At 40.9% G+C, this 24758-nt stretch overlaps 1 protein-coding gene across 3 annotated transcripts in view; it reads right to left on the minus strand.

Moving 5' to 3' along the window:
- The window catches only part of sema6bb (sema domain, transmembrane domain (TM), and cytoplasmic domain, (semaphorin) 6Bb), a 181107-nt gene that overhangs the window by 30779 nt on the left and 125570 nt on the right, over positions 1 to 24758 (minus strand). For all 3 annotated transcript variants that reach the window (XM_049588366.1, XM_049588365.1, XM_049588367.1), the window contains 3 exons: positions 21626 to 21766; positions 16489 to 16566; positions 9161 to 9219 (listed from right to left, as the gene is read on the minus strand). In XM_049588366.1, the coding sequence (XP_049444323.1) occupies positions 9161 to 9219; positions 16489 to 16566; positions 21626 to 21766 (278 nt within the window). The remainder of the gene's footprint in view (positions 1 to 9160; positions 9220 to 16488; positions 16567 to 21625; positions 21767 to 24758) is intronic.

Below are 24758 nucleotides of genomic sequence, written 5' to 3' on the forward strand. Positions count from 1 at the left end.
TCCAAAAAGTGTGAGATGATTTTGCATCTATTTTGTTAGATCCCAGTGTGGTGTCAGAAAATTGAATAATTGATGAATGTACCCACACTGTTTGAGTGTAAATATGGGCATTGCATCACACACGCTCAGACTAGAGACTGCAGATGGAACAAACATATTATTCAAGCTGCTGTGTGACAGCTACAGGTGTTTAATCAAGTGAGGTGGAAGAGAGCTTTTACAGTTCATCATAAGAGCATTGAAATATTGCACTGAGAATTGCCTTGTGATGTGAGTTTGAAAAATGTCAAAGTTAAAGAGGTGAAACTTGAAATACATGAATGTTTTATAATTTTGGAGAGATCTGTGTGTGTGTGCCTCTGATACTAAAGCCTCGAAAATTGATCTCTGGGCATGTGTTTGCAATAAAATGTGGTCTTAGCAGGTGGAAACGCGCAGTTTCATGCCAGAACAGATGCGTCAGACTGCACCCCCCCTCGGCGAAGAGTGTTTGTTTGGACCCACAAAATTACAGAACAACAACGAAGTTAGCTTAACGCCTGAGAGAACGTAGGGCCCATAGGCTAAAAGACCCCCCCCCCCCCCCACACACACACACACACACATAATTGAACCCAGTTATTTCTCTGACCTCATCTCTTTCATCAAAGTGTCCCTCCCACAACACATCGTCTCAATTATACGACGGGCTTCCAAACTCTGCTTTGATCAGAGTGGGTTCAGAGGAACGGCATGTCTTTACATACTAATAGTTGGTATGTGTGTGTGTTTGAGGGAGTGGAGGATCTTTGTTTTCTAATAAATGCAAAGAAAGCCATGCATAACCGCAAGGCAATACCCTTAGCTACACTCCAAGTCGTCATATAGCTTCACATAACTTAAATGATCTCTCACTGTGGTCTTTTGACAGAACAGAAAATACATTTTATACCAGTGGTGTTATTATCAACTTTCTATGACAAATTACGCTGAATTTATGAGGAAAAATATGTTTTTTTTCACAGGCCTCCATGGTGAAAGAAGAATAAAAAAACAGAGAAAATTCTTGATGAATTTGAGTTAAGTGGGACTGCGTTTAACAACAGCAAAACTATATCAAAATATACATTCACTAACTTTTACACAACTTGTGCAGTATAATACAAGTCTCATTTATCCAGTTGTATGCTCAATACTTGGCAGACACATGCATTTTATATACAACCTTACTATTTAAAACACTTCCACATACACAGTCTCAGGCATGGAGGAAAAGCGCACCAAGCAATGTATTCTCACACAAGGGTTCGATATCCTATGAATTAGCGACCCATGAATGATGTAACGTACTTAATGTAAAGTTACGGGGGGTTAGGTTTAGGCAACTAATGTAACTGTAGTTAGGTATAGGGGAAAAAAATGGTGACGATGATCCTTGAAATGATTTACAGTTTATTTAAAGTTCACAGGCCCCAAATGCGGGTCTCCTGGGGACAGTCCTGTATTTTTGCAACCCATCCATCACCAGCTGACCTCCTTACAGGATCGCTTTCTACTTCATACTTTACTCCTGTCAGTGCATTGGTCACCTGATTCTGACCTTCCCAAATATGTGGGGTTTACAGGAATTGCTGGCTCATGATTAAGTGGGATATGGACAAATTTTGGTGCATTACTTTTCGTAGAAAAAAGTACAAACATTGCATGACAAAATTTGAACTCTGCTTGTGCAGATATATATATATATATATATATATATATACTTTATTAATCCCCGAGGGGTAATTCAATTTTTCATTCTGTTTGTCAATTACACACAGGTCCGAACACACACATGCACAAACTGGACCCATACATGCACTAAGTGGAGAGATGTCAGAGTGGGCTGCCCATGACAGGCGCTCCGAGCGGTTGGGGGGTTCGGTGCCTTGCTCAGGGGCACCTTGGCAGTGCCCAGGAGGTGAACTGGCACCTCTCCAGCTACCAGTCCACGACCCTCTGGTTCCCAACTCAAGTCCCTATGGACTGAGCTACTGCCGCCCCAATATAGATATACTTGATATAGTTATGCTGTTGCGGCACCCTATTACTTTCATTTACCAAGAATTTTCTCTTTCTTCGTTCCCCATGGAGAAACAATTCAGATATCCAGAAGACATAGTGCACTCTTAGACCGGACATTGTGCTGGTATCAGTAACATTAAGACAAGTGATTGTGCTAGAGCTGAAAGTGCCCTGGGAGGAGGGCATGGAGGAGGCCAGTGAGTATAAGAAGGGGAAATGTGCTGGTACTATTACTGATGATGTGTCCAAGTTGATCTCTAGATGTATATATCTACCTTGCTGCCTCCTATTACCTTAATTTACCAAGATTTTTCTTTGTCTTGGTTCTCCACAGAGGTAAGTAATTGATACACAAATTATCATTTTTTGTATTCCCTTAAGAGGAACTAAATGATACAAAAATAGATAAATAAATACTGGTGTGAAGTGAGGAGAAGGGCAGCAGCTCCGTGATATACGAAAAGAGAAGATTAAGAGGGTAGGAGGCAGGTGGTTCACGTCACCTCGACAGAGTTACAGCTTGGCCACAAGCCCACTGAGGAGGCCAGTGACAGCGCTGTGACACAGGAGATGCCGGTGGCACTCTCAGTCCATTTGTCACACCAGCCTGGCCTAGCACCCATGAAAACAGCCTCTCCTCTCACTTCCCCGCACCTCCCACCATTCTCAAAGCTTTCATCCACCCTCACTCTCGTCTTTTCTCACTTTCCTATTTGATTACCCCACCACCTCGCCTTTCTCTCCTTCTCTGACCTCGCTCCTTCTGTCTTCTCTTTCGCTTTTCTGATTCACCCTTATGACTCCGCACTTCTTATCCTCTGAACCGTTTCACCCTTTCCATCCTCAAAGTTTGCCTTCTTCCTATGATCTCTCAATCTCTTTTTCGCTCTGCTCTCTACTCCTTGATCTGATTTGCCCGGCCCCCCTCCCCATCCTCGCTCTTCCTCAGCCCTATTCCTTTCCCCTTGCAGAATCACCCTTGATATCTATTCGACTGCCATCAGCCAGAGGAGAGATGAAAATCGATTCTCCTTCCAGCAGCCGCTTCTCTCTGGCTAAGGAGAAAGGGGAGGCAGTTAGCTGGGCTCTAAGTAAGGCCGTCCATCCATCTCCCTTTGAGGTCTGACGACAAGGCTGCTCTGAAATCAGTGTAGCACTGACTGGGACGGGGGAGAGAGATGAAGCATGGGGGAGAGGAGAGGCACTGGAGCAGCAGAGGAGCAAAGACTATGGCACAATAAATAGCTTGTTCTTTTTCAGACAAGCTTCAAAGCCAAAACTAGCATAATTCCTTCTTTTAAAACTGAATATAACCAGCCTGACCGCAACCTTACAGGGCAAGATCATTCAAATAACTGACGGCTTCTTTTCACTTAGTTTTATTTGGCCAGATTTTCAGACACATGTCTCTGATACTTCTGCCCACAACAAGAAAAGGAGGCTAAGACACCAATTTATTACACATCTACAACTTTTCAGTCGTAGGACTATTGTCATCTTGCCAGAAACAATGTCTTTGGATGTTTTACTGGAACTATACTTAAGAAAAATGTTGTAGTACTTGGGATCAGTCTCAGGACTACTTTTTGAAGGTCTTGGACTCAACCACATTCTTACTCGGTCTCGGACAAAGAGGACTCCGGATGTTATTTCAAGACCACAGCTGTAGGGGTATCACTAAATTGCTTGTGCAATAAAGATGGTCAAGTTGATTTCAGCTCCTTCCATGCATCATACAAAACAAAGAAAACTTCCTACACATGAACCTCTGCAATGCCTTTTGATTATTCTATCAAGACATTTCTCATGGTACAGTCATGCATACACACATATATACAGTATGGGGATAAAAGGGGTGAATGAAGAGGAATCTTCATTTGTTTTCTGTGGGTGTTTGAACAACGTGGTCTCACTCCAAAGTTGTCAAAATCCAGTGCTTAGGCAGTGACTTGCGCCGTCAGACACTGACGAAAAAGCATTCCTTTGATGTCGGCAAAGCTGGTCACTGTTAAATTTTAACAGTGCTTGGCAGCATCAGGGGGAAACGTGGCGGGACAAGAACGAAAGTCAAGGCGGCGAAAGTTGGAGTAGGGCGGGTGGGAGAGGTGCTGGATAGATCCAACAAACACTGACCTTCACCCAGGAGAGTGGTGTTCGTGTCCTGTAAGATTATAAAACCAAACCCTGTTCTTTTTTCCTAAAGCAAACCTTGTGCATTTGTTGTTGGAGGAAAAAGAACGTCAATTTGTGTTGTTGTACTGACGTAGTGCATTTATTTTGAAAGAGACTGTATATACACGGTACATTTCCTGTGAAAATGGAAATGTACTTTGAAAGAAGACAATGCATCTGTCAGGCAGAACTTGACAAAGCGTCCCTGAAGGTCCATGACCAAATGTCGACATGTGACGAGGTCGGAATGAGAATGTGTTGGTTTTGATGGGAATGTGGATTTGTCAGATCAATTTGAGTAGTGCCTATAGTTTGCATGTTTCACATTTTATCATGTGTGTCATGCAGTGTGGGACTCACAGTGGTCTGCGCTCAGTCTTGACACCGTCTCAACCCCTCAAAGTCTTGGTCTTGCCTCAGTCTCAATACACTCTGCTCTGGGTCATGACTTGGTCTCGGTGTAGGTGGTCCTGACTACAACAGTGCTCAATAATATTTTCTCAAAACCAGAGCAAATAAACCAAAATGCTATAGTGGCTGTATATCAGTAGAAGTACTATAAAATGTATATTTTGTAATTAAGTGACTTGTAGGTCACTGATTCTAAACCTTTGTGGTTTGTGATCCCATGAAAATCCCATGAACTACCTTGTTATGAGAACAAAGGAATAGAAACAGTAAAAAATAATAATCAATGTAGAAGAACAATGTTTTTTCTTCTTTTCTGCCTTATTATTATCTCCTGAACTCCTCTGATATATCTTGTGACCCACTGAGTCACCCCGACCCGCAGGTTGGGAAACACAGAATGAAGTGGCCCTTTAACCTTAACCTGTTACCTCATGCCTGACCACAATCTTAATTAAAAAAGGTCTTTTTTAGGATGACTGACTGTTGGAGATGGTGTGAACTCTGATAGTGAGTGGAGCCCAGAGAGGGAATTTTTTTTAACATACAGCTGCAGAAAGAGACTCCTCTTGGAGAAAAAAAGTAAGCAAAGGGACGGTGAAAATGAGATTGCTGAATTTCCCCAAAGAGGGATAGATAGGCTAGACCATATCTCACCTCCCATCTGCTGGGTCAAGACACAGACAGGTGGAATGAGTCCAATATAGAGATATGAAATATTCAGCAACCAAAAGCCTTCTGTCTATTCCGCCAATCCAAGTCCCTGAGGAGTCTGTGTTGGTGTGTGTGAGCATCTGTGTGTGTTTGTAAGTACACAGATGTACAGTATGTGTTCTGTGTACCTGAAGAATGGGGCATGTGGAGAGAAGCACAGAGAAAGATGCTGACAGACACATGCAGAGAGGCAGTTTTCAAAGTCTTAACGGTGTCAGTGACGGTTTGTCATAACAAGCTCATCGAAGCTGCGCCTCTTTGTCTTCCTCTAACTGAATATTGCGTTTACAGATGGCTGGACGAATCTTTGTCTTACAGCGAGACAAAGAAGGATGGACTGCGCATTAACAAAACACAGAGGAAAGCATCCATATCAGGGACAATGAAAGTGTCAAATAAAAAAAGAGATATGAAAAGAAAGGCCATGGCATCGAGTTCATCACCACATCTGAGATAAAGTGCTGTCTAAGTGTTGGTGGCAGGCGTCAGATAGATGCTGCCTCACATTCCTGCCATGCCAACCCAGCAGCTCTCTCGTTCATCTAGAGACAACAGAGCTCACCTCCGTCAACAGAGTTCAGCCCGGGCATATTTCATGACTGGATCAGGCGCAGGAGCAAACATGCCTCAGAGCTCAGGAATTCCTCAAAGGCAGGGCCAGGGAGCAGGACAGTACATCTCTATCTAACACTGGTCCAAGAGCAGCAGCCATCAGGGCACTGCACACTTTCATCCCTGTGCAACTGATTCATTTCATGTGTACAAATCTGAAAAGTGATATTCTGCTTCACATTTGTGGCCAGTTCAAAGGAACACTGCGCCAGACTTTTAGGTGTCTGAGTCTATTTACGGATCATGGCAGAAACTGCACAGCTTGTGAAACTGTTTTGTTATGTCTTTTGTTGCATCTGCTATCGAGGTGCATTGTGGGAAATGTAGTATACAGAGTTTTGGGGCTTGGCCCATTCTAGTTGGAGAAGACTGACTGCATATCTGTAATGTAGAAAGTGTTTTAAATATGACAAGTAGTGTTGTCAAAAATATCAATTTATTTTTTCGGCGCATGTCGATTCTGCAAATTTTAAACTGTTTTATGATAATTTGTGCTTTTTGGGGGTCGTTTTGTGTCTCTTAGAGGTCCTTTTGTGTCTTTTTTGGTTGTTTTGTGTCCTTTAAAGATCATTTTGTGTCTCTTTCTGGATGTTTTGCATCTCTGTGTGATCTTTTAATTGCTCTTCTATGTCACTTTAAGTCTCATCCTGATCTGTAATGTTAATTTGAGTGACATGTTGAGGTGAAGGCCAGGGGGGCCTCCTGACACTCTAGGCCCTGAGGCCTGTGCCCGGTAGGCCCATTTAATATTCTATCCATGCATGATGCTCAACTATTTCCGTTCTCACCTGCCTGCTTCTCTCTTTCGGCAGCTAGTCTAACTTACATTGCAACAACGCTGGCCGGGCTGTAAAAGGGCAACACAAAGTAAAACGAAAGTGTCAGAAGGTGACACAACAAAGTCTCAAACTTCAAATCCTATGTCACAATATGCAGGCCGGCAGCAGCAAGCTAACGTTGGTGCCACTCCTAGCAGCAAAGAGCCTTTTGATGTAATGTTGGTATCAGCAAAACCACCTGCTTTTACTGTCACCGCTAGTTATGAAAAGACTGGTTCTTCTAAGTAACCTGGTTCACGTTGTTCAGCCACCACCGGCAAACAGACTAATGAAAGAACACCAACATATGATAAAGTAAGTATTAGCACTTATTTTTTCCTACTTCAAGCACAAATTCTATTATTTTACTGAAAATTATAATAGAATTGTTGTTTTTTTGTGATAATTTAAGAAAACAATCATTTGTGCTGGTGTATTGCCTCGTCATATCGAAATGGGACATTATGCTGCTTTGGGAGAAGAAAATAGAATTTGTCCAGCGTGTGATGATCTGTGTGTGATCTCGGGGGAATACAAAATTAGCATCAATTAGGCTTTTTTTTCCTCCTCATGTCCTTTGTATTGCATTTCTTTGATATTTTGTTTAGTGACACAAAGATACAAGTGAGCTGATGGATGTGAGTGACTCACAACGACCTGCAATAGTTGTTTGAATATAAGACAGTCAAATTGCTAAGTTATTTTGTGAATTTAGATTAGGGAGAAGCCATCCAGAATAAGTGCCACAACACTCAGTTTCATATTCAACCTGACAGAAGGCTGCAGGTGCATACAAATGCAGGAAATCAGAGAAAGAGCAAGTATGCTAGGAGACAAGGTACTTTCACTGGCTGAGGACTAAAAGTCAGGACATCTCTGCTGCTTTGATTTGACCACCTTCTTTATCTCTCGCTCACAAGTACCCCAACTTTATGGAAATGTAACATTAAATCACTGTAGCACTCTTTTAAGGATGGTCGATATCTTACAGCCCATTCCCAAAAAAAGTGCAGTGATTATCTACAGTGTGCAGCAAGTGGTAAGTGGTTCTACGCCTTCAGTATCTGTGTCATTACTGTGTCTGACCCTGAGACCTCGCACCAGAGGTCAAGATATAATAAGTGCAAGAAGAGGATCCAATACTAGAGGTTGTAAAACACTCCATTAGCACTGAGCAAGAGTAATTATGTTCATCTCTCACCCACTGGTGAAGCACAGAAGTAGAGTAATGATCATAGAAGTTGTATTTTTAATTACAAGCTTCCTGCACAACAGTATGTATTTGCTGGAGTGAATTTCCCTTGTGCAGAAGAAATATCACAGATTTTTCTTCTTGTACATGCTATTTTACAAACACTAACTCGCAGGAATCAAAAGCAGGATACATGCACGACATGATCTGTTTTAAATCTAATAACCCCGTAGGAAGATGGGTTTCTGTTTAGGATCAACAGGAACAAACAGCTTGAATTATGCCCCCCGTACATGTTCTATAAGGGGCTACACATGTGCTCAATGAAGACAAATAACGAGCTTAACTTCAGCATACACAGAGTGAACATCAGCCATCAGTTACAGAGGCGGCCCCCTGTGGTTTCTGGTGGTCAGAGGACCTGAAGTGAGTGAGCAGCATCAAACAGAGCGCCCATCTGAAACAGGATTAGAGTTGTTGGCGGGTTCTGATTATGCAATATTTATCTGTTCTTTTCTCAGGGAGCATGGCACATGAACTCGGGGAACTTTCAGAAGCAAAGGATTAATTTGCACGCATTGGAATTAGCGCTCAGATCAAAGAGAGGGGGTGTCATGGGAGTATCCAAAACCTCTGTGTATCTAGAATAGAGATTTCGCTTTGCTGTGTACCACTTCTATTTTCATAATGATATGAAGGGTGGAAAAAAAAGGGAAACATCAAGGGAAATTCGAGCTGGAGTGGAATATAATTAACTGCATGTATATGCAACAAAACCTACCAGACCAAAGCGAAGATAGTATACAAGTAAGGACAGCGTAAACAGCAAGGAGAACAAAGTTAGCTAAAACATACACGGGGATTTTCTTGGCAGCTCGAAGACAAAACGAGACTAGCCGACTGTCTTAGTGTTGGATCCTGGTTACTCTTGGGAAAAGTGAGAAACTACAGAGCACTGAGGTGGATTGGGACTTGTCTCTGTGTTTATTTGCAGATTTTCTCTGTATAAACTGACACTACCAGGCTCTTCCTCTCCTTTTACTGTATCGTTGTTTACCCTGAAGATACACAAGTTATGTAAGGATCTGGGCAAAGACAAGAAAGCTATTAGCTTTAACACTTGTGGGCACACACACACACACACACACACACACACACACACAGAAACACACAAACATAGGCTGAGAATCACTCCTCTTACCGTCACAGTCACCCAAGTGGGCCACGTTTCCCTGTTCAACATCTTGCTCGAACGGCAGTCTGCAGAGGAGAAGAGACACAGTCATTAATCAGAGGACACGGAGGCGCAGCGACTCGGCCAGTGACATGCAGCACAGATCCACTCTGATAGAGGAAAACTATCTCAATGTTACAGCAGAGGACAAGTTACAAGGGAGCGTATATCTCTACAAGCTCCGTTTGTGCTTTGATTGTAGAAATCTCTGTTTTTGTTCTGACAAAGTGGGAAAAAAATCTTTAAAACAGCAAAACTCAAGAGGCCCTTAAGCTGTCTAATATCCTAGAATAATCACCATTACAATTCAATGATAACCACTTCTGTCTGTAGGGTCATTAATTAAGCTAATTAATGTACTGAATTACAAATATTTTTTGTCAGCATACTTGTCTTCACATTAGATATTTGTGGTGTAAATATAAACTCCATGTGTTCAAGTAATAAGGATTTATAGTAGGAATATCTGTTTAAGTCATTTATAAGGAGGTTGTTAAAATATCATATCATAAGATCATCATATCAGTTTTATGAAAAACCTTTTATACTTTTATGAAACACTAACTGGACATGAAAGTAAATGTTCAACAAAACCTCGAACTTTACTCCTATTCTACAGTTCAAGAGAAATTATGACATATCTTATTTCTACAACTCTATCCGCGTGCTTTAAAACTCATTTTCCACTCAGGCAACAGGGGAGCACGAAAAACTCAAAAGGACAAAAACAGATGATGAGGTGAGGAGGCAGAGAGGAAATGAGAACAGCACAGAGACCAGGTGCTCACGAAGAAAAACACAACTGCTCTTAATCATGGCTCATATCAGGGAAAACAGCACCAAGTTGTAAAGGACAGGGTATGACTGTGTGTGTAGGCGTGTGTGAGCACCAAATGTATCATAGCGTCTATAGCCTTGATTGAGTACATTTACAACGACGGACACAATGTGCGTGGAAATACCTGTAACTAAGTGATATAACACAACAACTTAATCATCATTACATAATGTAATGCATAATCCAGCTCATTTGTATAAACCCGGACCCACACGAGGTTTTCATTCTTATTTCAACGTTGATGTGGGAAAACTGTGGAAACACACACTCAGCACTACACATAATGATGATATCTGACTAACATAGTGGTACTTCTGTGCCTTAAAAGCTATTCATACTGGTAAAGACTACTTTTCCACCCTAACATCTTGATTTTCACCAAAAAGTGTGCAAAGGGAATGGTTCAACATTTTCATAACTGGCTTTCCAGCTGTGAGTTACACACCGCATTCATCTCTGCATGATAAATACTGTACGAAGCAGGACCCTGGAGATCGTTAGTTAAGCTTAGTATACAGACCAGGAACAGCTAGCCTGACTCTGTCTAGGTAAAATGATCTACCAACTAGCACCTCTATGAGGTCACCAATCAAATGAAGTCATACACCACAGCTGTAATCAGCTGACAGCCAGCTGATTGGATCATTGTTTCTAATCAGTCACACACCAATCACAGCCCATTCCCACACAAGGCGGTCCATTTCTACTCACTGATCCCTGCTACACCAATGCTGCCACACACCACTGCTACTGCTGCGGGCCAAGCTTTACCTCCACCACCCCAGCCTCTAACTTTCTAATTCAAAGTCCTAACATGGCTCTAAGGTCAAAAATGGAGTGACAGCTGTGAGCTAGTTCAGGCAGTCAACTCGAGCTGCACTGATTAATACACACACGTCATACGTCCCTCTCCATATGTCATCTACAAAACACACCGTCCCAATTTGACTGTCGATTTAAGCTGCAAAATCTTCCCAGCTCTCCCTTTGCATTGTCTATGCTGCTTCTGCTCTGTATCAGTACTGCTACTTGCTCTTTCAGCACCACCTCCACCTCAGCATCCACCTGCAGCAGCGGGGGGGGGGGGGATTTAATCATCACTCCCCAATATCTCATGTAAACATATCTGTGGGGAGTGATGAGGCCGGAGTCCAGCTGTCTATGTTCTGCTGTTGAAATCAACATTTAAACGTGAGTTGTTTGGCATAGCATGCTGATAGTCTAATCCAGGGAGCACCTCATGAGCGGAGCCCTCAGTGGCAGACAACTGTATTTCCATTTGTTGCAATAAATGGTTAAATCTATGACGAGTGTTCCTCACTGAACATGTTATATTTCATTTGGCTTATCTAGGGCTAGGTATCGGTACTTTATACCTTCAAGGTATTAACTGAAATAACCTAGTACAAGGAAGTACTGAAACATCTCCTGTCAAACAATACCTGCATTCGAACCTTTCTGTTCCAAGATCTAGAAAAAAAGAGACTATTTATACTGTTTTGCTCGCAGCAAATCATCGCAAGCCCTCTTCGCATTGATGCAATGTATAATTGGCCCATTACCGCAGCAGCTACAACCATACAGTCTGAGGTGAAGTTGAATGCGGTGTGATGGAGTTGGCAGTTCAGTGCGCAAAGAATAATGTGCCCAAAATATTCAAAAGTATAGCTATGCTTAATACCTGTGGCGTCTGGTGGCATTTTATACAACTGAATGTTTTCATTCACATGATCGGTATCAAATGAAATACTCTATTGGTCTCAGTATCTTTTAAAGGGCACTGGTATTGGTATGGGTATTGTAGTTTTATTAACGGTACCTGTCCCTAGTCTTACCCACACAAAAATCAAAGTGTAACACAACAGATTTTGGGAAATTAAAGCAGCAAAAGGTCAAACTTCTTTTTTCATTCCTTTCATAAGGTGATATATTTTGTTGGTTGATGTAGTTGATGTTATCAGGGCATCACTTTTTAAAATGAACTGGATTTAAACTGACTGAGACTTGTGACCAAACACTTCAGACTTGTTTTACTAACACTTATATTAAAGAGCATTTGGAAGCAGAGATGCTAAGGTGGTTATGTTTATATTAACTATTATTTATGAGTATAAATTCAGGTATAGTTTGTTATTTATGACAGGTATGGTGCTGACAGGCTGTTTAGTGTGCATGAAAAAAGAGATGGTACAATGCGGTGCTTGAAAGATGATGTGAAGTCTGCTTAGGTTTGGACTGCAATAAGTTTTGGACCATGTTAAGCTGTGTTATAGTGTGTAATAAAGTGCAGTAAGTGACAGAAATACAACAGCATGTTGGTTGTGGACCTGGTGAGATGTACATTAAAGTAGAATCATCTGCTGCATTTGTAATCTCAAATAAAACCCTGTTCAAGTTTTCCCTGCCTCATGTGAGTACTTTGGGTCTTTCTGTTAAAACACCCACTAAATACGCAAATGTGATAATTAAGGGAACATTTAGAGAAATGAGAGCTTATTCAAAGTTACAAGCCTGTAGGGTAGCAAATGCGTTTTGAATGCTGGCCAACATTTTTTTTACTCACAAAAGAAGATCTTTACATTTTCTAGCTGATATAAATGAATATAACAAATCAAAGACTTTCATATGTCTTACCTTGCTTTATCTTTTCTGATAATGACTCAGTGAAAACCACTGACGACACCTTGGATTAACTGGGAAAACTCTCTACACAGAAGTAAATAACCATTTAAGTTTTACATGGTTACGCAAACAGCGCTGCTACACTGAATCACTATTTGGCCTACAAACAACCTTTGAAGAACCAGAGCACAAAAAAAGCTCATTGGGACAAGTGACTGAGGAAAAAGTCTGTATTCTGCAATTAGCTAAAGGCTCAGGCAGCAGCGCAGCCAACATCCGCGCTTTTAATGCCTAGAAATCACTGTGACAAATGAGTCCGAGTGCACTGTGAACCAACAGCGGGTTGTCACCTTAATAAAGAATAATGTTTTGTGTTCAGTTGGCTGCCTCTAACCGACTGTGGGTCATTTACTTTGTATACATTAGCTTTGCCTGTGAGTCTGTGTGTGTGTGGATGTTTTTTTTTTTTTGACTGTGTTTTTTATGTCCTCCACTTTCTTCCATGTACATTGTAGCTTTATAAAACTTCATAATAAAAAGTAAAGTGCAAAGACCATATGTGTATTCATGGTGGCTGCTTGAGTGTTTACAGCAGTGATTCACAACCAGGCGAACTTACACCCAGAGGTGGGAGAAATATTCAGATCCTTTACTTCAGCAAAAGCACTAATACCAAACTTTGAAATATTCAACTATAAGTAAAAGTCCTGCATTCAAAACCTTTCTTTAGTAAAAGTATTATCAGCAGAATGTAATTTTAATATGAAAAGTAAAAGTACTCATTCTGTAGTAAAATGTTCCCTGTCAGTGTTTTCCTATTATGTCTGATGTTTTTGGATTGTTACTGCTGCATTTTATTCCTGTAGATGTTTTAAGGTTGTACTCATTTTAACTCCTTTATATACTGTTGGGTAGTTTAATCTGCAGCAATGCATCAAATTCTAGAAAATCATCATCTGTTTGAGAACCTGTGAGAGTCACGTATTTCTAAAAAGTCTGTTTTCAGCTTGCATTTCCAGCCAATCCAAGATGATTTATAAAGAGATTGTTGAGCTTAAGAAGAAGGAGAATTTTCTCAACACATAAAGGAACAACTCATCCCTCGGTACAGCACTGGATGTGAAAGGTATGAAAATGGTAATCTAAAAAGCAACTAAAGCTGTCAGATAAATATAGTTGAGTACAAAGTACAATACTCCCCTGTGAGATGTACAGTAGAAGTACGAAGTGGCATAAAAGGGAAACATGTGCAAACAAGTAATATAGAGTGACCTTAATTTTATACTTAAAGACGTATTTCACTGCTGGAAAGATGGTCTTTTCATAAAACTGATCTGTCTATGCATTGCAAAGACACAAATACTTTAGAAATTTGTGCTACATGATGAAAGAAAACAGAGGAAAAGAGCCGTGGTCTTGTTTTTGCTCAAGAGGTAGGAAACTGAGGTTTCCAACCCATAAACACCTCTACTGGTGGATGACGTAATACGAGCGTTGCCACTTTAACACAGGAAACAATGTGACAGCCAGCTGGTAACAAACAACCTTGAACTACAGTTAAACAGTACGTTAAAAAGGCTTTTCTGAAAACAATTTAGGGGCAAGAACAGAGTAACAGAAACTTGGTTAACCTCCTGAGACCCTTTGTCCTCATACGAGAACAACACATTCTGGGTTTATTTGACCTTATACTGCGTTCTACTTAACTTAGACCTGTTGTTCTCATTTGTGGACACTTTGTTAGTAAGAGCACAATAAAATAATCCATGCAAAAACAAGATGGCATCCTTATTTGCTGAGTGAGTTTGCAGCCGATCCTGAAAAGTGGACAAGGTCCAAAATCTGATCACATTTTATGGTTGAAACCTGATTAATAATGTTTGTAGTTTGATATGGCAACACATTTGACCAAATTTAACAACAGTAACAAGTTAAGACACTGTTAATGAGAAAGTATTTGTTTGAGGACATTGGGAGTTAATTATCATTGACAATGTTTTAGTTTTTATACTTCTTGGGTCCTTCTGATCTAAAATAGCTAGGAGAAATTAAAAATGCATACCAAAGAAAAGTTTGGGTCTTACTGGTTAATACTGGATCAGTACCGCTTAGTTTTACAGTTTGCTGTCAGTATTTTCAGCCTTCGTTTCAACAATACAGGGAACAGTATGGCGTCCACCTCCTGTTCACAAACTCTCGTGTTACAGCTAACTAGTGCACTAAAATATGTTTCTGGAGACATTTTAGGCAAGACATAGTAGCAGAATCTTCGTTTGTATTTAATCAGTACTGCCTAGTTTTATGGTTTGATTTGAGTTTGAGTGAGATAGAGGTAGATCTCTTTCCCAATCCGCTTTGATACTCTCTGTGTCTGTGGTGGTGAGCATACAAAAAATGCATAAGTACAATCTGTAGTTTAAGCAACAGCCTTCCAGAGCCAGTAAAATTTGAGCTGGGAGATGAGCAGGAAGATCTGGCTGCTGGTAAGATGAAGGGAAGTTTTCACATTTCATTTACACTTACTACCCACATTAATATGATGTGTGTAGCTGGTTGACAATGGGCAAATTATCCCTTTAAGAGAGAGTGAATATTTATAAAGTGAGCAGAGAAACTGAAACACTAGGAGCAATGGATAAACTCTGTGTCACAATATTCTCACTAGCATAAACAAAAGAAGGTGAGAACAGTTTTGTATCACCTTGTTTAGCAGAACAACAACAACCCTTTGGAACATTCAGAAACACACATATGCACAACAATAAAACCAAACATAAAACTATTTTTTCCTCCCAGTCCAACACCCACAACAACTATTTCCATAAAGAATACAAAAGTTATTTCCCGCGGAAACTGCCCAAATTACAATCTAAAGTTATATAACATCGACTGCTGAGCTTTCCTCTGGCGTCAGTTTGCAAAGAGAGGTTGCATTAGTCCACAAAAAGGAAATCCACAGTAACTCGATGCAAAATCGATTGCCGAGTTGACCGCCCTTGGTAAATCAAATCAAGACCAACACAGAGGCCTTTAATAGTATAAGCAGGCAGCCCGAGGTGGTCCAAAGGCCCGTGTTGTCTGTTCTGCTGGCACTACACCTGTGTTTTGAAGGCCTAATTCAATAAGCAGCCTGACTAAAGAGAGATTTGATTTCACTGGAGGGAGGCAGCCAGGACTGGAGGTGAGCTGTCAAGACAAACCGCCGAGTTTCAGTAGCAGGAGGAGAAAGAGGTCACACAAACACAGATACTCTCACACAACCAGACAACACACTGTCTGGGTACATCTGCATAACACAGACAGTGTTACACAACAAAGACACAAACACAAGCTCTGCGCTCAGTCACACACCTACACAGTGTTATATGGCCACCACTTGATAACAAGCAAAGTGAAAGAACGTGGTATTGTTTAACAGCGGCAGCAGACATCTTGAATCAATAATGTACACAGAGCAGACTGTGTGACAGGCTACTTAGAGGGCAGATGTTACTCAGAGGCTCAAGTAGTTGCGGATAGAACCAAAGACTTCCAGACCTGATAAATAATATATGGGACGTCTCGACGGGTGGTCGGCTAGGTGTGCTGTCAAAAAAATAACCTTCAGAGGAATGATAAAAGTAGAAATAAATCAAATCCGAACAAAACAAAACAAAAACAATGGGATCAAAGAGGGGGAGAGAAGAAAGGTGTAAGGCTTCAGACGGACTTGGAGCCAGACAAAGAATAAACCAGACAGACAGGGTGTCAGCATGTTGATGCAGGACAGCAACTGTGTACTGTATGACAGTGTTTGTGTTGTGGTGATGCATATACAAATGGAAAGGTGTCATACCTGGTTCCAGGTCTGAGGAATGAGCAGGTGCTTCCTCTGGTCCAACCACAGTACGGATCCCTGGAGGCGATACAGTTCCTGCAGGGACATGAAAATTCACTTAATTGCTTGAACCCCACAGAACCTCTATTTCACTTTAAAATTTCATTTATGCAGATTTAATTGTGAATACTGATTTGCTTGGCGCTGACTAGAGCTTAAAGGTGCACTCCACCAATTTGACACAATTCATTGCCATTCATTTCCATCCTCTTAAGACCTGAAACCTGCTTGATAAATTTATTCATCACAGTGAATATTTTGTCGTCCTCTTCAATACTGGGCACGGTGGAAACGCTGTTGAGAGCAGGAACAGATTTCTTTTTAATGCCTTCTTGTCAGTTAATTAAAGTAGTTCTCTGAATGAAGCGTGAAAGTAAATTCTTGACTTTGGAAAAAGCAGTAGGACCAACAAAAAAAAAAAAAAAAAAAAAAAAAAAAATATCCAGGGTTTCCTAACACCTTTTGGAAAATGGAGATGCAAATAAAAGTTTTGGTAATCACCAAGTTTTCTTTTCTTTTAACTGTCAATGTTTTGTATCATCTGATGTACCTTTTTTGCGTGTTTTTAGATCCTGTAAATGTCTTGGATGTGTTTTAAATGTCTTCTGTGTGTAAACCTGGTGTTGAGCCCTGTCGAAGACAAATTTCTGTTGCCTTTTGGTTCCAGACAATAAAGTTTTCTATTCTATTCTGTTTCTGAGATAAGGTCTAGAGAATTGAAACGTGGTGATTTGAGAGCTATCTGTACAACAGCAACATTTTATATACAAGAACTTACCTAGTTTTCATCACAACAGTTTCACAATGTCCATGTTCAAAGAAAATGTTGGCATTGTATGTTTCTGCAATCCATGAGTACATTAACATTTGCACATTTCATATGTATCATATCAATGTTTGTAAAGTGACGTGATGTATAAGCTGACTATGTCATTAGGAGGTGGAGAAAATGGTGGATGGCATTACACCTAAGCACGACAGATGCCAAGCTGCAAACTACTGTTCGAGACCAACAAACAGCAAAACCAGCTGTGTTTGAGTGAGCCATTGCTGTGTTTCCATTGGCTTCTAAAGAACTTTAGACCAATGATTTGCAACGAGACAGAACCATTTTAGATCGTTACAGAAAAATGTTGCAGTGGTGTGAACTGCCTGGTCTGAGCTTGACTCAAGCTGGCTGATGGTGTCACCTGCAACTCAGCTGGTCAAATCGCTGATGGCTGGTTTTAGAACATAAAGCACGTCACCTATTTCAACAGCCAATCGACTTATCGTCCCAATCGTCCCCACCGAGCCGTCTGTTTCCGTGTTCACAGTGTGCCGGTGTAGGACTGTGGGTCACTTCTGCTACTCGCTGTATGTGCTTATACCCCCTCACGCACACACACACATACACATTCTCATGGACTAACTAATTGGTGCTGCTCACCTTTATTATTGTAGCGTCTGATGCTCATTTTGTTTCTGTTTTTTTGCTGTTTCATCACTCCTACCAATACGACTGTAGCCAGTATGTCACTATCACTATCCTCATTCATATTTTAATAAGCTATAAATTACATTCAGCCACACAGTAAGTCTGAAAAGCTGGAAAACAGTGCAGAAATACAGAGAGTTGTGCATAGAGACGATACGCTGTCTCATGTAGTTGCATTGGTGTGAACCGGCAGGTTTTTAGAACATTGCAGAATGGCGCATTGCAAGTAGTTGCATGTTTCAACTCTTCCCATAGTGAATCTTTGGTCTGAACTGGGCTTTAGGCTCCAAATAGTGTTTTTCCAGTGGGGATATGCCACAAAAGCAGTTGTTATTTCACCTAAACGTTGCTTTTTTGTTGCTGGGATTGGGCCCCCAAAGCTGGGTATTTTAAGCCAAAATGTGATCTTTTCCCAACCACAACCAGATGGGGTTTGTGCCTAAACCTAACCACACATTAACCACAGAGTTGTTGAAAGATTCAATGTATCCGCTAAATAATAACATGAAAATGTAACACATCTGTGGTTTGCAGAAAGGTACAATTCCAATATTTTTTCCGGAGATTGGTTTGCCATGTGTCTTGCAGTTTGTCTCTCTTCAGACAAAATGGTTTGTGAATGGGATATATTCTTACTCTATCTCCTAAATACCAGATGTTAGAATGCCCTTGACTTCAGCAACAAGGAGAGTCTCTGAAATGAAATACTCTCTGTTCTGCAGACAAAAAAAATCACATAGCTAGAGATGTTCATTGTGAAGGATTACTTTGCTACATTTCAGGACAAATTCAAGTCTCTGTAAGTTAATATTTATACCACACTAGTGTCATGAATAGAAATGACTTTGTGTAAAAGGGAATCAATCTAAAAGCCTGTGGTATATTTTCAAAAATGTGTCCTTTAATGGCGCACAGTGGGCTTGCTCAGTGGTTCACTGCACAACATGACTTTTTAATGACGGGTCTCTATGTGGTGTTAAATGAGGTTAAAAGGTCGATCTGCAACTGTATGCATTGGAAAGCAGACTGTAAAATGCTGAATTATTAAAGATTTATTCAAAAGAAAAAAGCCAACCATGTAGACTAAGAGCTGTGTGGAAAAGAAGAACTCACAAACACTCCTCAAAGGTTAAAAACCAGACCTGAAGCAGCTGAAGCGTGACTAAGAAATCTTGAACATACTCGCATACAGACATTAGCTCTCAGTCTCTCATCTAAACACATAAACTCACACACTAAACGTACCTCAGAAAGCATGTGAGCATTTCCTAATGTGCTCTGGATTACACGCTTGTATGACTCACCTGGTTCAGTGAACACACTGCACGCCTGATGTGCTGGTGTGTGTACCAGTTTGTGTTAGTGTGTCAGTGGAGCCTAACGGGCCACAGCCACAGACGTGGAGACTCGGTAAGTGTGCCAGCCAGGGAAAGCGAGTCGGTATGTGGTGCTCGTGTGGGTGTACGCAGGTGAAATATCATTACTTTGAATAAATGCATTTTTAAGTGTGATTATGTAGGATTAGTGGACTCTGGGTGCTGCTGCACCTTCAGTGTAAGTTAAACACATTCATACTGGAAAACCGCCAGAGGAACAATAATAGAAACTTCACTGGGACTTCTGATAACCTCATTACAGCTGGATGAAGAAATAAAACATAATCTTTCTTTAACAAATTATAAATTAGCTGCTACATTAAATAACATCTCATTAATAATGAACCCCTTAAATATTTATCATGCCTTAAACTGCACTATAATAGATATTATTCAACTACTGTATGGATTTGCTACACGCTCACTAGCGGTGTAAAAGAATATAAATATGTTCAATCTTACAAAATTATCTTTTGTGACTCTGTATTAATTCTCAAAAACACTGTGTCAGTTTTTCATTGTTTAGATTTTTTTATTTCCCTAATTTGATACTGAAAGCATCCTACAAGCACTTTTAATTTTTAAAGGCAGAGGCAAATTCCTTGGTTCAGATTGCAAAAAACAGTTGTGCTATGATGTCGGATGTTACAGGGACTTTGATGAATACAAATGCAGATCCCACTGATTGTATAAAAAAGGAGAGTTGTTTCTCTACTACTTTTAACTTCCCGATACTGATTCTGATAGCTGACCTTATGTACCAGCCAATACCATTGGGTTAGAAAAATAATAACAGCTGTATACTACTAACCCTGTATGGGTGTGAAATGATTGCTATTAGTATTGTGGGGCATGGGTTTATAAGATTGCTGGTGTGGAAATGGCGGCACGTGGTGTAGCGTTTAGCACTGTCGTCTCATAGCAAGAGGATTCAGGGTTTAACTGCACCAGCACACTGTGTGGAGTTTGCATGTTCTCCTCGTGTCAGTGTGAGTTTTCTCTGGCTTCTCCGGCTTCCTCCCACAGTCCAAAGACAAGCACTTTGGTTAATTTGTGACTTTAAATTCCTCCTGGGTGTGAATGGAAGTGTAAATGGTTGTCTGTCTCTATGTGTCAGCCCTGTGATAGTCTGGCAACCTGTCCAGGGTGTACCCCGCCTGGCGCCCAATGACAGCTGGGTTAGGCTCCAGCACACCCGTGACCTTGTACCAGGATAAGCAGTTATGCAAAATGAATGAATGAATGAATGAAACAATGGTGTTGAAACTGGCAGCACTAGTGCATTTTTTCTGGTGGGACTTTCCAGTGTAAAATATTGCCAAATTGCTGACAGCTAATGTTGTTACACTATAACCTGGAAATGAGTTCTTCTTTGCTGCTCCAAAACAGTAGTTGCCAGTGGTTACAGAGTGCAACTGGCTGTATGGGCTAGTGTTTTAAAGCAGTGAGGAAGAATTAATTTCCATGAAATCTGCCATTAGAGTACATGGTATCAGATTAGTGCATAGATTTGCTTACTTGCTAATACCTAATCCTGCATTTTAGACAGTATTGGCAGTATTTCTGATACCTGTACAAGTATAGGAACAACTCTGAAAAAAAGGAAAAAAAATCTTAAGCATATGTTGGTATGTTCTTTATACTATGACAGCTTTCCTGAAAATACTTTTAGAAAATTGTATTAAATCCGAACGCCTGTGTCGTGATTTGTATCGTATTGCCAGATTATTGCCAATACACAGGCCTAATACCTACTATTCCCATGAGCCTCATTACCACCACCTCATTTACCATCTTATGTATTACGCTGTCAGTAAACTATTTTCATTATTATCTGTTAAAATGATGGTTCATCTATGCTTATTTTAAAAGTGCAGGCAAATGTAATAATGCAGCATTATATTTAATGGTAAATTATAACAGTAACAGCTTTTATTAGATTTTCTTCCACTTTACTGGCACACTTTATTGCATTTTGACTCATTCCAGTACTATGCAGCAGTTAACAGATTATCACTTTGCTCAAGGGCACAGTGACAGTTGTTATTAAGTTGTATTATGGTTATTATTGCAGGAAAATTCAGATCAGCTACAGAGCAGCAGCTCTGGAAGTTGGCAGACGTTCACAGTGTCGTGCTCAAGGACACTTGTGAAGGCCAGATGGTTCTTGATCGGTCACCTTAACTTCTTATTATGCTGCCCTGCTGCCCTCTACGCACAGTGTATGATGGTTCAGACTTACTTCATGCATCGGGAGTAGAGCTGGCATCGTGCCACTGGTACTCGGACCACACAGGAGGGGAAGGCGAGGAGAAGAGTGTGGCTCACCCGGTCCAGAGTCAGAGACAACAGCTGCCTGGCCTGTGGAGAGTCTTCAGCACACCTGAAACACACACAAAAAACACAAGAAATGAATTTGGCAATTTCAATTACAAGACTGAGACTGCACAAAAAACATTTCTTGTGAGTCAAACAACCAAACATAAACAGTTCCTATAAATAAAAGCCATAATAAAAGCGTAAGAGATGAGAGGTAGTCACTCAGCCAGATGTTACATTGTCAATCCAAATATGCACTGTGCTGATTGTAGAGGTTCGAGAGGTCGGCCGGCCATCAACAACAGCAGCCAAGAGCTGAATCGCTTCTAATTGGCACTTAGAGCTACGATAGCCGGCACTGACCTGCCTCCCTGCAGCAGATTTATACCTTTTTATGCCCATGTGCACTCATGCATCAGTTGTATCTGGGATGGTTTATGGTAATAACATTGCGGCGGACCCACAGTCATTAAGAAGAATCTATCATTCTGCTAAGGCCAAGCTGTGAGTCATTCTTCACAGCCAATATCACGAAAAGCAGGGAAAAGGAGGGGGAGAGATGTAGTGGAAGTGAAAAAATAGAATAAATAGCTAACAAACGTAGGAAAAAGGCAAAGAAACAAAGACAAGAAAATAAAATACGAGACACAGAACCAAGATCAGATGGCGGGAGAAAACAGGAGAAGATAGGGGCTCTATTAGTGTTACATCTCTCCCGTTTCCTGGTTCATTATGGCAACGGGCCAATCACAAAGCGGTAATTTCTCTGTGCTGACTTCCTAAAAGATGACTGTGTTAGTGACCCTGTTTCTGTGTACCCTGGGGTTTATAAGAGAAGCACAAGGCATCTCTTTGTCTGTGTATGTAAGGTGAGGTTGGGGGGTGGCCTGGCCTGGAGCATAAAAGTAAAAAGAAACTGATGTGGCTGTGCTCTGTCTCCTGATTAGCTGGGTGCCTGCTGTGATAGCTGGACTGTCACTGACCTCCTGGTGGGCTCACCATGCACACCAAATTATCCTTCACACACTGGCTCCAGTCTACACCAGCTCATTCATCACACAGTCCCCTCATATCACTTGGCATCACTATCCTTCATTTTGTCAAGTCAGAAGCAGAATAAATACAACGAGACGCAAATTGGTGAGCATATTTTGGAGGGGTTAGGAAAGGAAGGGCGTTGATTACTAAATAAGAACAGTGCAAGTACACTGGACTCGATTGTAGAAAGAAAGTGTTTCCGGCCAGTTGGTTCGAGAACTAATCCTTTGTTTCCCTCTTGTTGCAGAAAAAATGGTATATGTATCAGGGAGCACAATTAGACAGAAAGCTGGTGTTTAGAAACATGTTTTCTTTTTAGAATGCCTCTAATTAGCCTTGGTGAGAGATAATCACCAGCCAAATCTGCCTACATCTGTGTGACAATCCCCCCTCCCCACCCTGCAGCCATCCACCACGTGGAACACTGCATCTCAAGAGAGAACAAAAGCAAAAATGAAGATTGAAAAGGCATTGTACCCAGTGTTCATTACGAAGTGGTGGGCATCCAATGAAACCTCAAAGCTGTCTGTCTCATGCAAAATGCTAATTAAAAAAAAGGACAAGAAGCCCACTCCAATCTTTTGTCAAGATCCAGATATTAAATATGATTTAGTGCCAGACTGAAGATAAGGGGTCATTTTTCCTGACAGTATGTAATTTTGGTCAAGATTAAGGATAATGCGATTTTATTGTTATTTCATTACTTTCTGATGTTTTTTTTCCCCTAATGCAATTCTACAGTACATCTCCACCTCATTAGAAGATGTTCAGATTTCCTGATAATGAATATTAGCCTCTAATCCTATTCTTTCCTGTTTGCCCTATTTGTATTCTCCGCATGGGGTTGCATCGTCGTCTCAGCTCCTGCACAATTATGTGTGTCTCTCGAAGAATAGGTGAGGCTCTCTGCATAATTCAGGACACATCATGTTTCGAGGACATGTCATGCCTTCCTTTTTTCCCCCCTTGCAACTCTTTTTCTAGGCCTATCACACCACCAGTTCCCCTCGCTGTGTATACATCAACCCCAGATGTCATTTAACCCTTTCCTCACCTCCTCTGCTGTAAGTGTTGAGCTATTTACATCAAGCTCTCTAACTGCACAGGTTTGTCCAGCTTGTTTGTTTTCTTGCCGAGAGATTGATGAGAAAATTGAAATGTCTGTTCACTAAATATATGTGCTCAGTTGCCAGTTAGCTTAGCTTGGTATAAAGGCTAGAGACGGGGGGACAGCGAGAGGAAAGGCAACTCTACAGCTCACTAATTAACATGTTATGTAACAAACTCACAGTGACAAAAAGACCCCAGGAAGTCACTGCAAAAAATAGTCCAGCACATAACGCACCGTAAAACCCACAATGTGATGTTTTAACACTTCAGCATGTGTACAGATTAATAAACTAGATAAAATGTGTTAATGAGTGAGCTTTAGAGGTGCTGGTAGATGGATTTCGTTAGGTCCAGACAGTCAGACTAGCTGCTTCACAACTTTTCCAATGCTGAGCTAAGATAACCCACCACTGGCTCTAACTTCATATTTTACCTACACACATAAGAGTGGTATCAACCGTCTCATCTAACTCAGAGCAAGAAAGTTAAAAGCAGACTTCCAAAAATGTCAAACTATTCCTTCAAAGTAATACTTCACCCACAAAATGACCATTTGCATATCAATTCATCATGTTGTGTTACCTCGAATTCATGAATAAAACTTTGCTTTTCTTGCATGCCTCCATGAAAAACGGTGAACATATTGACTTCTTGATTGACTGAGGACCACCTGGTAGCAATTGGTGCATAAAAAAATTGCCAAAGTGGAGGAAATCAAGTGTTTGATGCTCAAAATTTCTGGCAGAGGACCCCCAAACCCCATGTGTGTCTCCTCCAATACTGAAATGAAACCTACACACCCTTGGCAACAGCAATACTTTGCGAAAACATTCTTTAACAAACTCACACAACTATTGCAGTATACTCCAAGTCTCATTTATCCAGTTGTATGCTCAGTTCTTCCTTAA

The sequence above is a fragment of the Epinephelus fuscoguttatus genome, linkage group LG10 (assembly GCF_011397635.1).
Source record: "Epinephelus fuscoguttatus linkage group LG10, E.fuscoguttatus.final_Chr_v1".
Classification (NCBI taxonomy): Eukaryota; Metazoa; Chordata; class Actinopteri; order Perciformes; family Serranidae; genus Epinephelus; species Epinephelus fuscoguttatus.